The sequence below is a fragment of the Onychostruthus taczanowskii genome, unplaced genomic scaffold (genome assembly GCF_017590055.1).
Source record: "Onychostruthus taczanowskii isolate IOZ18803 unplaced genomic scaffold, ASM1759005v1 scaffold23, whole genome shotgun sequence".
NCBI classification, from domain to species: Eukaryota; Metazoa; Chordata; class Aves; order Passeriformes; family Passeridae; genus Onychostruthus; species Onychostruthus taczanowskii.
The window spans coordinates 11,311,780-11,325,299 of record NW_024499573.1 but is presented as its reverse complement, the minus strand read 5'-3'; the positions used below and the strand labels follow the sequence as shown (position 1 = coordinate 11,325,299).

Genomic DNA, 13,520 nt, shown 5'->3' with positions numbered 1-13,520 from the left:
TGCAGACTTCCTGCCACACAGCTTTCATGGCATTATGAGGTGGCTATTTCAGTATTTCCTGACAGAAATATGGAGTTGTGTGGATGAGGTGTGGCTCATCCTGGCTCTGCAGTGGTGGGATAGACTTAAAGAAGTTCTAGAGCTGCTGTGCTTCCATGTGTACAAGCCAGCTGCTGCTGTGCTGCAAAACGTCTCCCCACAGCAGTCACTGCCCAAAGCGCTGTCCTCGGCTTTGCTGTGGGCAGCAGGGTCAGCTGCCCCTGCCCAAAGCAAACACTGGCAGCAAATGTTTAGTGCGGCGTGGGAGTGGGAAAAGGGCTAGAATGGCCTTTTAAACATCTGGGTTTTAGACTAGACCTGGTGCAAGTATCTATTTATTATAAGCAAACTGAGTTTTTCAGATGTGTTGGTAATTGTGAAACAATGACTTAAACCCGAGAAGGAATCCTGAAGGGAATCTTAATGCAGATGCTCTGGATGGACAGCTTTCCTGCAAAAGTGTGTCCCTCACACACTGATCTCAGATCCAGGATCTGATTTCCAGAGTCCATGATGGGAAGCAGATGACCTGGGAGCCCTGGAGGCCCAGAGCCATCCACAAGGTGACACAGCCCTGGAGCAACAGAGCCTGAAAAACAAGGCTCTTCAGCATCTGCTGCTGCCAGGCAGCTGGCAAGCCTCCAGCTGAGCATAGCCTGTGTTCCAGCAGAAGGCTTGGAACAGGATGCATTTCTGCAAAATGCTTGCATTTAGACTTTTAATTTTTAATTTTATAAAACAAATTTAAATCTGCTTTTGCCACATCCCAGCATAATTTTTTGCTGTTTCAATAACCTGCAGTAGAACTTATGTCCATTTCCTCTCTTCTTGTAGGAGTATGGGGCTGCCTGCAAAGCACTTCTCCACCCTCTAATTCTTAAATGTGTCCCTGTGTTTCTGAAAACAGCCAAAGGTACTCTTTGAGTAAGAGTTTTGCCACGTGTATTTTGAGGTCACTGCGATTGTTGTGTGTTTTTAATGGCTGTTAACATTTTGGATTGGAGCTCACCCCATTTGTTCTTCTCCATGTACAGAAGTCCTTGATCTGTGTTAGGAAGCAGGTGTGTTTATTTACCTCTCAGTGTACTAATAGCAATATTGGAAAGTAAAGACTTTATAGTTCAGACATGGCTAAAACTTGTGACATGGAAAAAGTTTTACACTGCTCTGGAAGAAAAGGCAGATTTTTAAAATTTTAATTTGGAAACATGAAAAAATATCCAAGCTAAACTTGACAACCAAGTACCAGAGATTTGCTAGAAACTCTTCTGAATAGTCAAATGCAACCAAATAAAGAGCAACAAAACCAGTGATTTCAAAAATGTGTGTCATTCTCTTCTTTTTAGTGGTTATGGTCATCATCTCCAATTAAAACTTCCTTTGGAAGGTGAATTGCAAGCATGTAAAAGATGCTATTCTCTTTTCCTCCAACTCCTATGCTTTCTCTGTTCTGCATAGTTTAAAATTCTAGGATGTTTACCCAGTAAAATTCTACTGAATTATGCTAGGACACACATCTTCCTTAAGTTCCTTTTCTTTCCTTGGTTAAGTTCTCCTCATAGGTGCTTGTCTGGGTGAAGTCTCACTTGTCTCATCTGGGCACAATCTTACTCTGTCTCCTTCAGAGTTAAATGTAACATGGGCCTTTTCCTAAGGCAAGGCTAAACACAGCTTATAAAAATGATGATCTCTGCACCAAGTGCTGTGATTATTCAGCAGAGAACTGACTTTTTCGCTTGGGGTATTTCATAGGAAAATGTAAACTTGTCCTGCCAGTGCTCAGAGCTGACTGAAATCCACACTGGAATGGTTAGTACAGTCCTAAGCTGGGTCTGATCCTTCATACTCCTGTGGCTCAGAGTAAGGGTGGTGTAGAGCCTGTGCACCTCTGTACAATACTCTCTTTTTTTCAGTCTGAAAAGAAGGGCTATATCATCTAAGGATGTTATATTAAAAAGGTAATCTGAAATTAACAGAGACAATTCAGAAACTTGAAGATATTCAGATGTCCTCCAATACAACAGCTTTTAAAAAATTAAGTACAAATACTTTGTGATACACTTCCCAAGGATTGCCCTGTCCACTTGGTCTTTTCGGCTGTGGCTACATGCCACTAAATGCTCATCAGCAAATCCAGTTTAAAAAGTTACATCCACCATTTCTGTCACTTCCTGCCACTCCTATCTCAGCTCTGATGGCCCAGCTTTTCATGTGGCTCTTCACAGCTGCACTTGTGGAATAATGCAGACTAAATGATCACTTTCTAACATTTCTTTTTAAGCAAATAACTTATTTTAGGCCGGGACATTTAAAATTTGTTTGGAGAGCTGCCATGCTCAAATCCAGAGGAGATGATAAACTTTTGGAGAGGGGGTGTAAGAGAACACAGCTGGATGCAAATGTAAATCTGGAAGTGGATTTGCTGCCAGTACAATAGCAGCTTGTGTGGAGAGAGAGCTGCTTCCTCTAACTCACTATAATCTAAAAATTGAAAATTCTCAGTTAAGCTCTTTAAGCATTTTTTGATGGTGAAATTCTCAAAATTCAGAAAGGATTTCCAGAACAGGACAGTCAGGAACAGCTGCCAGGCCTTCAATGACTTCTGGAAGCATGAAATAATCCGACAGGTTTTGGTGAGGAAAGAACCCAAGCTTTATTGCAGATAAAACCTCTTTCTCTGAACGTTCTCAGGGCAACCCTGCCTCAATAAGAGTAAGTAAGGGGGAAAAAAGTCAGGCTTTTTCATTCAGATGCCCTCCATTCATCTGTTTAATTTATGAGTTGCATCTCATCATAAGCACACTCAACACTCAACAGAGACTGTCTCCATATGCCTGTCTGGGAGGGACATAGCACATGATTCCCAAGTCTGGCTGCAATTCCTGCCTAGACTGGCTTAAAAATTATGCATTAGTCAGATATTTTCTGTCCACGGAGATAAAAAAGGAAATACTTCAGATGTACTTCTAATAAGACAATATGTTTGCTCAGGCTGAGCTTTGGATTTTGCATAAGTGGACACACAGCTAGCCAAATGAATGAGCCTATGGCAAACCTCATGCTAAAAACCAAATGTCATCATTTTCTTGGACAGCAGTCCAGGACTCAGGAAAGACTTACTGTGCTTGCATCTCTGCTTGTCTCTTCTCTAGAGCACATTTTCAGTCATCATCCTCAATTTGTGTACATTTAAGTGGATTCCCCTTTAAAAGCATCCTGATGCTGCCAGAACAATAAGGGTAAACATGAAAAGCTTAAACATCCTCCAGATATATGCCAAAGAGATTTGAATTACAAAACAGGATGAGTAAAAGGCTTGGGCTAGAGGGTCTGTCATGAAGATCTTATTTACAAGGAAAGCACTTATTTTCCAGAATCTGCAGATAATAATAATAACCAGAATAAGAGAAATCTGTGAAGAATCTCTCAGTTCCTTCTTTTACACATTGATAAACAAAAAACCATTTTCTTTCAATGAGCATATATATCTTTGGGCTGCAGTACTTCCAGTACAATTAAAAGAAGAGATGTGATACTCATTTGCTCAATTTTTTGAAGTCCTTTCCATCGACTTGCTTGTCTCTCAGCACTAGATGAATTAATAGAAAATAGTGCCACTGCCTGAAGCACAGCTGGGTAGAAGTTGCAACAGATTGTCTAATTTCTAAGGGGTTGATTTAACCTTAAAAATATGGCTGTGGTTCTGCACTATACAAAATGCACTCTACAAAATGGGTTGTTTGTACAATTAGGCCTTAATTGTTAAGTTCTCCTCTTGATTAAAATGCCCAAGACCTCTATTACCAACTATCAGTTAAGATGTGCGTGTCTAGTACAGGGAAGGATACAACCCTGAGTGTGAAATAGTGTGTTTGTCACACACCTAGGGACAGAAGGGTAGCTAGCACACTGCACATCTCTGCCCCATGTTATTCCTGCTCTTAATTTGGGAAATGGAACCATTTATGGATCATAACCAAATTTATTTGTGTTTATCAAAATCCCACATCTCATCAAGGGCCTGACTCTTCTCCATCAGTGAACATGTCATATTTTTTGGATTAACAACTTTCCAAGTGATTTATTATGTTTTCAATTCTCACACTCTTGTCTTTAAGACCAGGACATCTCAGGCAGCAATGGACATCAGACAGTGTCTTAGTGCAAGCATCTGCTCCTGAGCCTGCAAAGTTAGAGGCTGTACTGGGCACAGATGCACAGCTGTCCATATGTATTTTGAAACTGTTCACACACAGTTATTGTAAACTGTGATTTAATCTGCTGCTTCTATTTTGAACTCAGTGCTCTCTTTTAGATCTAGACCAACTGTTTCATTTTTTAATATCTAACCTTTGAAAATCAATTTCAGGACCAACAGGGGAGTACTGATATATTCTTTGAAAACTGATGGTAATTTATACTGGTGCCAGTTCTTTTGGGATCCCAGTAAGAAAGGCACTGACACTCAGGGCTGGTTAGATGATTTGTTAAGCATGGAAATTGTAGAGGGGTGACAGCAATCTGAGTCCCTTTTGAAGGTGAGAAGTGCAGCTGCCAGAAGAGCCCCTCCCATGGGTCACAGCCCAGCACACAGCATTTGCTGGGGCTGGGGTTTGCCATCTCGGTGTTGCCTGGCAATCCCAGGTACAGACTCATGTGTCATTGACAGCTGGCAGGTTTGGAACCTGAACTCAGCTTTGAAGAGTCCCTGGGACAGTGCACTCCTGTTTGGAATACAGAATAGACGGGGTAGAATGATGATGTGATTAAAAGATGGTTTATTGCAATATCAGTCTCATGGAATGGTGAGACCATAAGGTTGTTACATCCAAAACCATCACATGAGAAGCTGTACATCAGAAGCCATTTTAATTCTATTTACAGTGCATTTTATAAATTTCTTATCCAATCAGCTACTTCCACAAAGCTTGCTAGCATCTTCATAAACCAATTGTTAATTGCTACATTTTACATGATTCTGCTGCAATGCATCTCTTTTTATGCAATCATATAACTCTACAGAAAGTTATTACTCTATCTTCTACTTTTTATCAATTCAATAACAAGTGCTATTGTTAAACTTTGTTTTCTACTATCTTGCTTAACATATTTGTTCACTTATATGAGGCATGTTCCTACTTGCTTAAAACATATTTCTGCTTCAACTACAAATCTTTATTCTTTGTGTCTGTTTCACTTTTCTGTTCTAAAGCTTCCAGCCTTCTCCAAGGCCTTAGGTCAAACACTGTATCCATCTCAATCTCTGAGCTTGTGTACTCGAGGCCTTGGGAGCTCTCTGTGCTTGCACTTCCCACACACTCCAATATTCCTAGCTCAATAAAGGTATTGTTCCCAAAGAGGTGCATACTTGTAACTATGGTTTAATATATATTGAATACATAAAAATTGGTTACCTGTGAATTTGTTATGTATACCTTGATCAGTTATGCTACAGTATAAAGCAGTTGTATGGTATCTATAAGGAAAACATCCCTTTTCAGTACAGTGCCTACTCTGGGGCCTCTGCTCTATTTAAGCAATTTGTTGTGCTTTTCATCAGATTAAGTTTTTATTTACTATGTGGTTTAAGTTTCAGACGAAAATTCTTTACCAAAGCTGAACTACCAAAAGCAGAATCTATCACTGTCCCATTTTTCCATGTGTCAGTTTCAATTATAATTGATTTCCAACTCTGATTTGCTTTGTTGCACGTGCTCTTGACAGGAGAATTTGGTACAGCTCTGTGCTTTCCTGACACATATTAGCCACTGACCTCGATATTTGAAATGAGGCTTGAGTACCTTTGCCATAGCCCCTAAGAAAAGAGTTCAGGATTCCCTGCTCCATCACATCACATCAGCTACCTCTTTACCCAGACTGAAAAGTAGGCCAGACGTTCACATCTTTCTAGACCTTACAGCAGAGCTAATGAGCTTTGAAAATTATTGCTATTTTTAAACTGCCTTGATAAGCTTGCTGTGAAAAGGTACACCTAGACGGTATCATTGTGGAATACCTTCTTTGCCAGAAAAAGTGATCTGAGTAGGTCTGGCACTTGGTGAATGACAAATATTGTAATTTTGCCAATTCTTTTTCCATACAGTTTTTGAAGGATAAAAACAGTTTCCAGTAACTGGACCCAGAGGAATTAAAATAATTTACAAATATAATTGTGACTTAGTCTAGTTAATCACTTCCAACAGACTGGAATAATATTCAAAATGTTATTTATTATCAAGTCATATAGAGCACAGCAGTCAAAAGATCTGCATTAGGATTTGCAAGGTACAATATCTGATTTAGAGAACTGCCATGTTAGATATTTAAGGTTCACTTCTCATTCCTCATTGTTCCTTCATGTGTAATTTCTGACCTTTCCCAACCCTTCAAACAAAGGTTTTGAAGAGTTCTCTTCTGCTTCTCTTTCCTGCAAGAAGGACCCAAGCCACAGCACGTTGCTAAACAAATGCACCGACTGACCTGTAGGGAAAAAAGCAATTCTTCACCTTTCTCCTTACTCTTAAGGCCCTTTGGTTTACTCTCAACAAAACAGCAAGTAATGGAAGCAGCTGTTTTTCTTTAAGTCAAATGCAGTTTTCTGGGCAGGGAGACCTTACACATAGTTTAGGTTTAGGAATGGCAGTTCCCAGTTCAGTGCCCCCACCAAGACTCTCCAAATCATGCTCCACTGTCTCTCACTCCCATTTTCTCCTCTATGTCCCCTGCAGCAGAATGGGGAAGAGAACTGGAGACACAAAAGGCAAAGGTCACAACTTGAGATAAGAACAATTTACTGGAAACAGCAAGGGAACAAGAAAATGAACAGTCACAGCAACAGTATTAAGGACAGAGGGTACAAGAAAAGAAATTATGTCCATGGGAAAAATCCTGGATTGTAGACCAGAGAGCCCGCTCTGCCTTGCTTACTCCACTTCAGGGAACCTCTGCTCAGAAGAGAGTCCCTTTCCCCCATCCCTGGCAGTGATGTGAAGTGGTACAGAATGAACTCTGCATCCCAGCCATGTCCACTCCTGGCTACAGCAAAAAAATTACCCATGTCCTGACCAGAGCCAGGACACCAGGACACTGCAGGTACCAGGGCACCTCTGTGTGACGGGAGGCCCTAGGGCAGCATGTCTAGATGGCCCGTGACAGCTCCCCTTCCCTGGCTTATGTCAAAGGCAATCACTCCCATGTTTCCATTCTTATTAATGGGATTTTACTCCTTTAGCATACTAAGAATGTTAGGAAAAGTGTATCCTCCAAGATGGGAGTAGCAAATGAATGTACGTCAGTGACAGCATTTAAGGCAGCTGGGTGGGGAAAGCCCCCTACTCACCCCGTTAAAAACAATAAAGAGTCCCTTTGGTTAATACACACCCTGTCAGTGACTGATCATACTTGTCACTTCAAACACTGCTCAGAGGGGCTTTGCGTTGCTCAAGGCATCATTTGCAGACGGAAGAAGAAAGAAAGAAAATCTGTAATTAAATCTGTTCCAGCAGCAGATTTCAGTTTCCGTTTTGCTGCTCTTTTAATCAAAAAACTCAAGTAGCATTTATAAACTGCCATTATCCAGAGAATTCCTTTCAGGTGAAGTAACACCTCCATAATTCAAAACTATCTGATACCTGGCCTTTGAAATTACAACTGAATATGGGCTCAATGCTAAAGGTGTAGCTTGTACAAAGCTGTATTTTTTGTCAGTGTCACTTTAGCAGTGTCAGTCCACAGGCTGCACACACACAGAGGAAAAAGTACAGAACAAAGTTATGTATAAAGCTTTGTGCAATAGAGCAGCTGATATAAAAAATGCAAAACCAAAACCCAAAACCTTTTCCTTTCCTGGCACATATTTCCCAGTTTAGCATATATCCTTATAAAAAATTCAAATTAAAACAAGTATCTACTAGATGTAAATTTATTCCTAGACTTTCAGTCTGCCCTGCTTAGGTAGACAAACGATCCCAAACCAGCAGTTTTACGGAGATACCTCTGTAGGCATGCATCAGAGTTGCAGCAGAAACAAGGAAAAACACATTGTAGCACATTGTTCTGGGGTGAAGTCCACCCATACATACCTTTACCAAATACGAATTCATTAATTGGAGTACAATGCTGCTCTACATTTTTTATGCACTTTGCATCTGGTATTCCATCATCACATGAATGTTTTCCCAAACCACAGTTCTTACTGAGAATTTCATGTACAGGAAATGCTGTGAACAGGAGCTGCAGCAAACTGTCTCATAAAGATTCTCACAAAGATTGTTAAACAATCTTCATAAAATTGTTTCTACTACTATCCTCTGGAATTTTGTCTGTTTCCTCTGAAAAAAATCAGAATCCTCTGATTTTTTGTTTCCAATTCTTAACATTCACTCTTTACTTTAAATAACACTTGAAGTAAATTCTTATTTGGATTTTTTTTTTCTCTCTTCCACTGCGTAACATTTTTTTTGCAGTGGTCCCACTGCACCTGAAGAATTTGAAAATGTATTTACTTAATTTTTCTCACAACTCCATTTAAATATTTGGCCTTGCCCTATATGGTAGTATCCCAGTTCCTGCCAGTTTTACATCTTAATGCAATGGCTTGGCCAAAAAGTGACCTAGTGTGCATAAATTCTTGTGATCTAAAACACTGGTATTGAAAAGCTAAGCACTCATCCCTGTTAAGACAATAAACTCTCTTCCTTCTGTTGCAAACCTCAGCTTGTATCCTCTGGGCTCCAGTGCCCTTCTTACAGTCCCACTTCCTGCTGCTCAGTAGGCAAAGGATTAGCATTAAGCTAAGCATTTCAAAGCTGTGTCTGTAAATCTCTGGATCCCATAATGCAAAAGCTGATGAGAAAGTTCAATCACTGACCAGGAATGCCTCCTTGTTTCTGCAATATGTTATTTATTTACATTCCATCTTTCCATCTGGAGTTTCAAGAGTATGACATGTTCAAGAGCTTAAACTCAGCTCTATTTGGAAAGACTTCCAAAGTCCTTAAGTTTTTACACTCCCTTAAAACACAGAATTCAAGGAGCCAAATTACACAGGCATCCCTAAAAACACTATTCCAAAGCTATTCTGTTTTCTTTTCTTTTTACCCTGAAAATACATTTTTTTCTTTTTAATTACAATTTTATCACTTTTTTTTTGCACTTATTCATATAGTTGGAGCAATTAATAGGTTCATGTTCCTTTACTGGTCTTTCATAGTTCTATTATTTTCCCTCACACCTCCTCCTTTTATATTCAGATATTCTTCCTCCTTGATGATGTTGCTGTGTGTGATGTACTTCACATTCCAAGCATATTTTCCCTTTCTAGTAGGAAGGTGATGTTTTGATTCAGTTTTCCTACATGCTGGAATGTACGTGGAAAAAGAAAGATGTGAAACCAGCAAGACATGCCTGAAGTTTTCACTGGATCTTAGTGAACCAGTATTAAACTGATCTCCTGTTGGTTCAGATTTTGAGTGTATTTAAATATATATTTCAGTAATTTAAAAACTACTAGAGTAGACATTTGAAATTTTATTAATGTTTTAGAAACTGAAATTACACACCTGTTGAAGAAACTCACCAAAGGAAATAAGATTTCTATTTGTAATTAAGAAAATTGTAAATAATGGCTAAAAGTCATTGCTGCCCAAGATGCTCATCCTTCAGCAACCAGAGGCTGCAGGTGCTGCACGTTCAGGACACAACAATCTCAGGATTCCACGCACAGTCAGACACTCACAGCTCTCAGCACTGACCAGGACAGGTAACTAAGGTCCAAGGCCCACCTCAGTGACTTCCACTGCTCCTTAAGCCATTTTTAAATGTCTGTCCAGTAATTCCTTCCTATACAGTGATCCTTAGCATGAACAAATATATAGTTGTTGATTTTTTTCTACGCATTATATTTAGAAACAGAAACATGTACATTTTAATCCAACAAACTATATATTCATTTGGAGCATTATGTTGGATAAAGGCTACTGATGACAAAGTTTTCACAGTTATGAAATTGGAATAAAAGTCAAATACAAGGAAAACCTCATTAATTGGAGGAATCTTTATTAAACATTTTAACACAATATTCAATAGTAAAAAATAATGTCATGCATATGTAGAGTCTTTAGGCAGGGATCTCAGACAAGGCATGCGGTGAAATTGATTTATTTCACACTGAAGTTCAAAACATCTTTTTATTTATTACTTTACAAAGACTTGTTAAGAAAAATGTACAATATCAATATCTTTCAGAGTTGTTCACAAAAAATCTAAAAAACGAAATCCACATTTTCATACCCTATATAAAATAAAGGCAAAGAAAATTCCCTTCAATTTAACTCCTAACTTGTGGAAACATTTGGGTATGGCCAGTGTCTAAAGTTTTATAATATTAATTTGTTGTAATAATTTTTTGTTGATGCATTTATGGAAAAATTCAAGAAAACATTCTTAAGTCAGTAGACTCTGATAAACTGCAAGTCCAATTCAAAAATATTTTTATTTTTTAGAAATTTTTAAAGGAAATGTGCACTCACCACTTTTAATATTTGTTGTCTTATACACAGATCAATAAAGAACAGTATCTTGGCTTATGACATATAAACCCAGTGTAATTTTTACAATACAAGAAATTTACCAGAGGATATATGATGAAATTTTAAGACAAATTGCATAATCTATTAAAGAGCCCCCAAAAATGAAAAAAAATGTCATCTACTATCAAAATAATAATCTACTTACAAATATTGCATCTTGCTTCTGAACTTCTTTAAAAACAGCTGCTGTAAATACTAAGTAATTTTTCTCTGATGGAAAGCATTTGATTTGACAGGGATTTCTACATTAATTATCGTTAGAGAAACATGTCCTGAACTTGTCCTAGAGACTTCTGAATGCAAAGTAAAACAACCACATAGTTTTCTAGTCCAGCAGAATTTTCAATCCATGATAGCAACAGATCAGTTCTGTATCTCCAAATTTAGGCACACAGTCTGATTATGTAAGATGGAAAAGGCAGATCAAGCCTTTGAAAATACAGACCCAGCTAACAAACATGCTAACACCTTCGGTACCCAACAAGGCCACCCCAGAATCATTAGCATCTACCAAATATCAATATCCATTTTACAATTTTACACTACCTTACTTTCATGATTGACTTTAATTTTACTGAAAATCTCCACATGGTCATGTTCACAACCCCATCAGAATCTACAGTAACAGGCACATGTAGCAGTTACTAACAGGAGGAGCTTGTCTAAATGTGCATATCAGTATAAAATCAAAGAAATCCCTAAAAAGCAACCTCCCTGTCAAGCTGAGAATAGTAATATTGGCTTGCACAAAGTATTCTGAGTTTACTAAAGAGCTCTTTATCTTTGCCTTTGTTGATGTAATTTAATACAAAAATGAACACACAGCATCATCCTGACTACATTTTACTGAGTAAAATTCAAGAATGTAGAGTAACCTCACCACTGCATTTTTGAAGGGTAGATGGAAAGTAGATTGCTTCCATCAACCTCAGCCAAGCAGCTTCCAGTGAAAAGCTGAGCACCTCCACTTGCCCTTAGATCACAAAGTCGCGTGCCAGGAAAACAGCAAACATATCAAAGTATAATTCCCATTCCCATTCATACATAAACTAAAAAAATCATAAAAACAAGTTGAATTCCTAAGAAAAAGGTAATTTTTTTTTAATACAGTCTCTAATCCCAGCCCCCCACAGAAACTGATTCTTACTGGATTACTTCTAATTAGCAACACATGACTATACAACATCTTCAGCAACTGTGGTGTCAAAAATTTGGTAATAAACTTGATTTTTCATTGTGTCTCTGGCATTATAGGACTTGATGAAGCATTCCAGCCACGGCAAGTCACCTACGAACAAAATCCAAATTACTGTTCAATATTCATTTCCAATTTTTATAGGAGGCAAGTATAACTTGAGCAAGACATTAACTAGGATATCTAAATGTATACAATAGTTAATACGAAGAAAAATTGTGAACTTTGAAATTCCAATTGGTATCTATTAAGTTTCCCACAAGATCTGAAATGGTGTTCAGTGACAGTCTTCCAAGACATGACCTCCCTGCACCAGCACTCCACAGAACACTTGGACACAGTAGTTGTACCACAGTATAAAATACATATATTTAAAGACTTTCCAATAATAACATTTCATCTCCACATGTCTCAATGAGAAATTTCACTGGTCTCAAAGGGAAAATCCTTTACAATCTTTATTACAGGACGATGTTTTTAAAGTATGGCAAAGACTCCAGGGTGATTGCAGTGGTCACAGACAGACATGTACTTGGAGTATGCTCTGGAGGTTGGAGCTGCATCACACATTCATCCACCTTGGACACATGTAATTTAGGCAGAGCTACTTTCTGCCACAACACATACACTGCACAAAAATCTCTGAAAATGGATTTGGATTAAGCACTGCTCCATTTCCATGGACATTTCCCATGGCAAGGGATGCTCTAAGTCAGCATGTGCAATCAAAAGTAGGACATCACCCAAAGCGTGTGCCATTCACGGAATTTCCTTCCTGTTTTCCCTAACGTGCTGTGACATTCAGTGTGAGGGTGTTCTGGTTAACTTCCATATGAATACAGATGGCATGTTAGTGGCTGCACAGGCATGACTGTATTCACACACCACTGCATGCTACAAGAGAATTTAATAGACCATTTATTTTCCTTCTCAAAGGTAGAGTTAATATGAAAGACATGCTTCAGAACAAATTAACACGAACCCTGCTTTCAGGCTCCAGCATTTTTCAGTATTGAGTTTTGCCTGTGCCTAAGCTGAATTCTAAGACTTTTCATATGCAGTAGCAGATTGAAAGACTGCTTCCTTTCCCACCCCCCTTTTAAAATAACAGCAAACTGACCTAATTTTCTTCCTGGAGGACAGAGTGCATTCATGGTCATCTGCATCTTTTGCTGAAGAAAATTATTAGTTAAGATTTCAGAGGCAGGAATTTGGAAAAACTTCTCCTGAAAGAGAACAGAAGAATATGAGGTGTTAAAAATCATTAGCCAGAACCTTGATTGCATGTTCTTTTATGAATTTAAAATCAGGTAACACAACAGAAGAATAGTATTGTTTCAAAAACTTGTTTGGATACAGAAAAAACCCCAAGCTGTCTGAAAAAATTAACACTCTTTTTTTCACTACCCCTGAGTATTCAGGGACTACAGCCACCCAGAAAGCACATATACATAAGTCTCTACACATAACTGCCAGACATTCCTCATGAACCTCCACAACCAGACAATATCAGACAATATTAGGGCCAGAGAGGATGGCCAGTGCCTCTCAACAGTCCCTCACATCTTGAGAGGAACAAAATCACTTGAAAACAAGGGGCACAGCAACCTGGCTTTATATTTGTGACATTCTCTTAGTGCGAGTTTCATTTGCTGGTAGTTTTAGAAACTATGGAGAAAAGGCTTATACTTTGGGGT

The 13,520-nt window shown here is 38.6% G+C and overlaps 1 protein-coding gene across 4 annotated transcripts in view; it reads right to left on the bottom strand.

Annotated features, from left to right (window-relative positions):
* Positions 1 to 10,082: 10,082 nt before the first annotated feature.
* Positions 10,083 to 13,520, bottom strand: part of POT1 (protection of telomeres 1) — a 60,357-nt gene continuing 56,919 nt past the window's right edge. For all 4 annotated transcript variants that reach the window (XM_041405516.1, XM_041405515.1, XM_041405514.1 and 1 more), the window contains 2 exons: positions 12,944 to 13,049; positions 10,083 to 11,916 (listed from right to left, as the gene is read on the bottom strand). In XM_041405516.1, the coding sequence (XP_041261450.1) occupies positions 11,804 to 11,916; positions 12,944 to 13,049 (219 nt within the window). In that variant the 3' untranslated portion in view covers positions 10,083 to 11,803. The remainder of the gene's footprint in view (positions 11,917 to 12,943; positions 13,050 to 13,520) is intronic.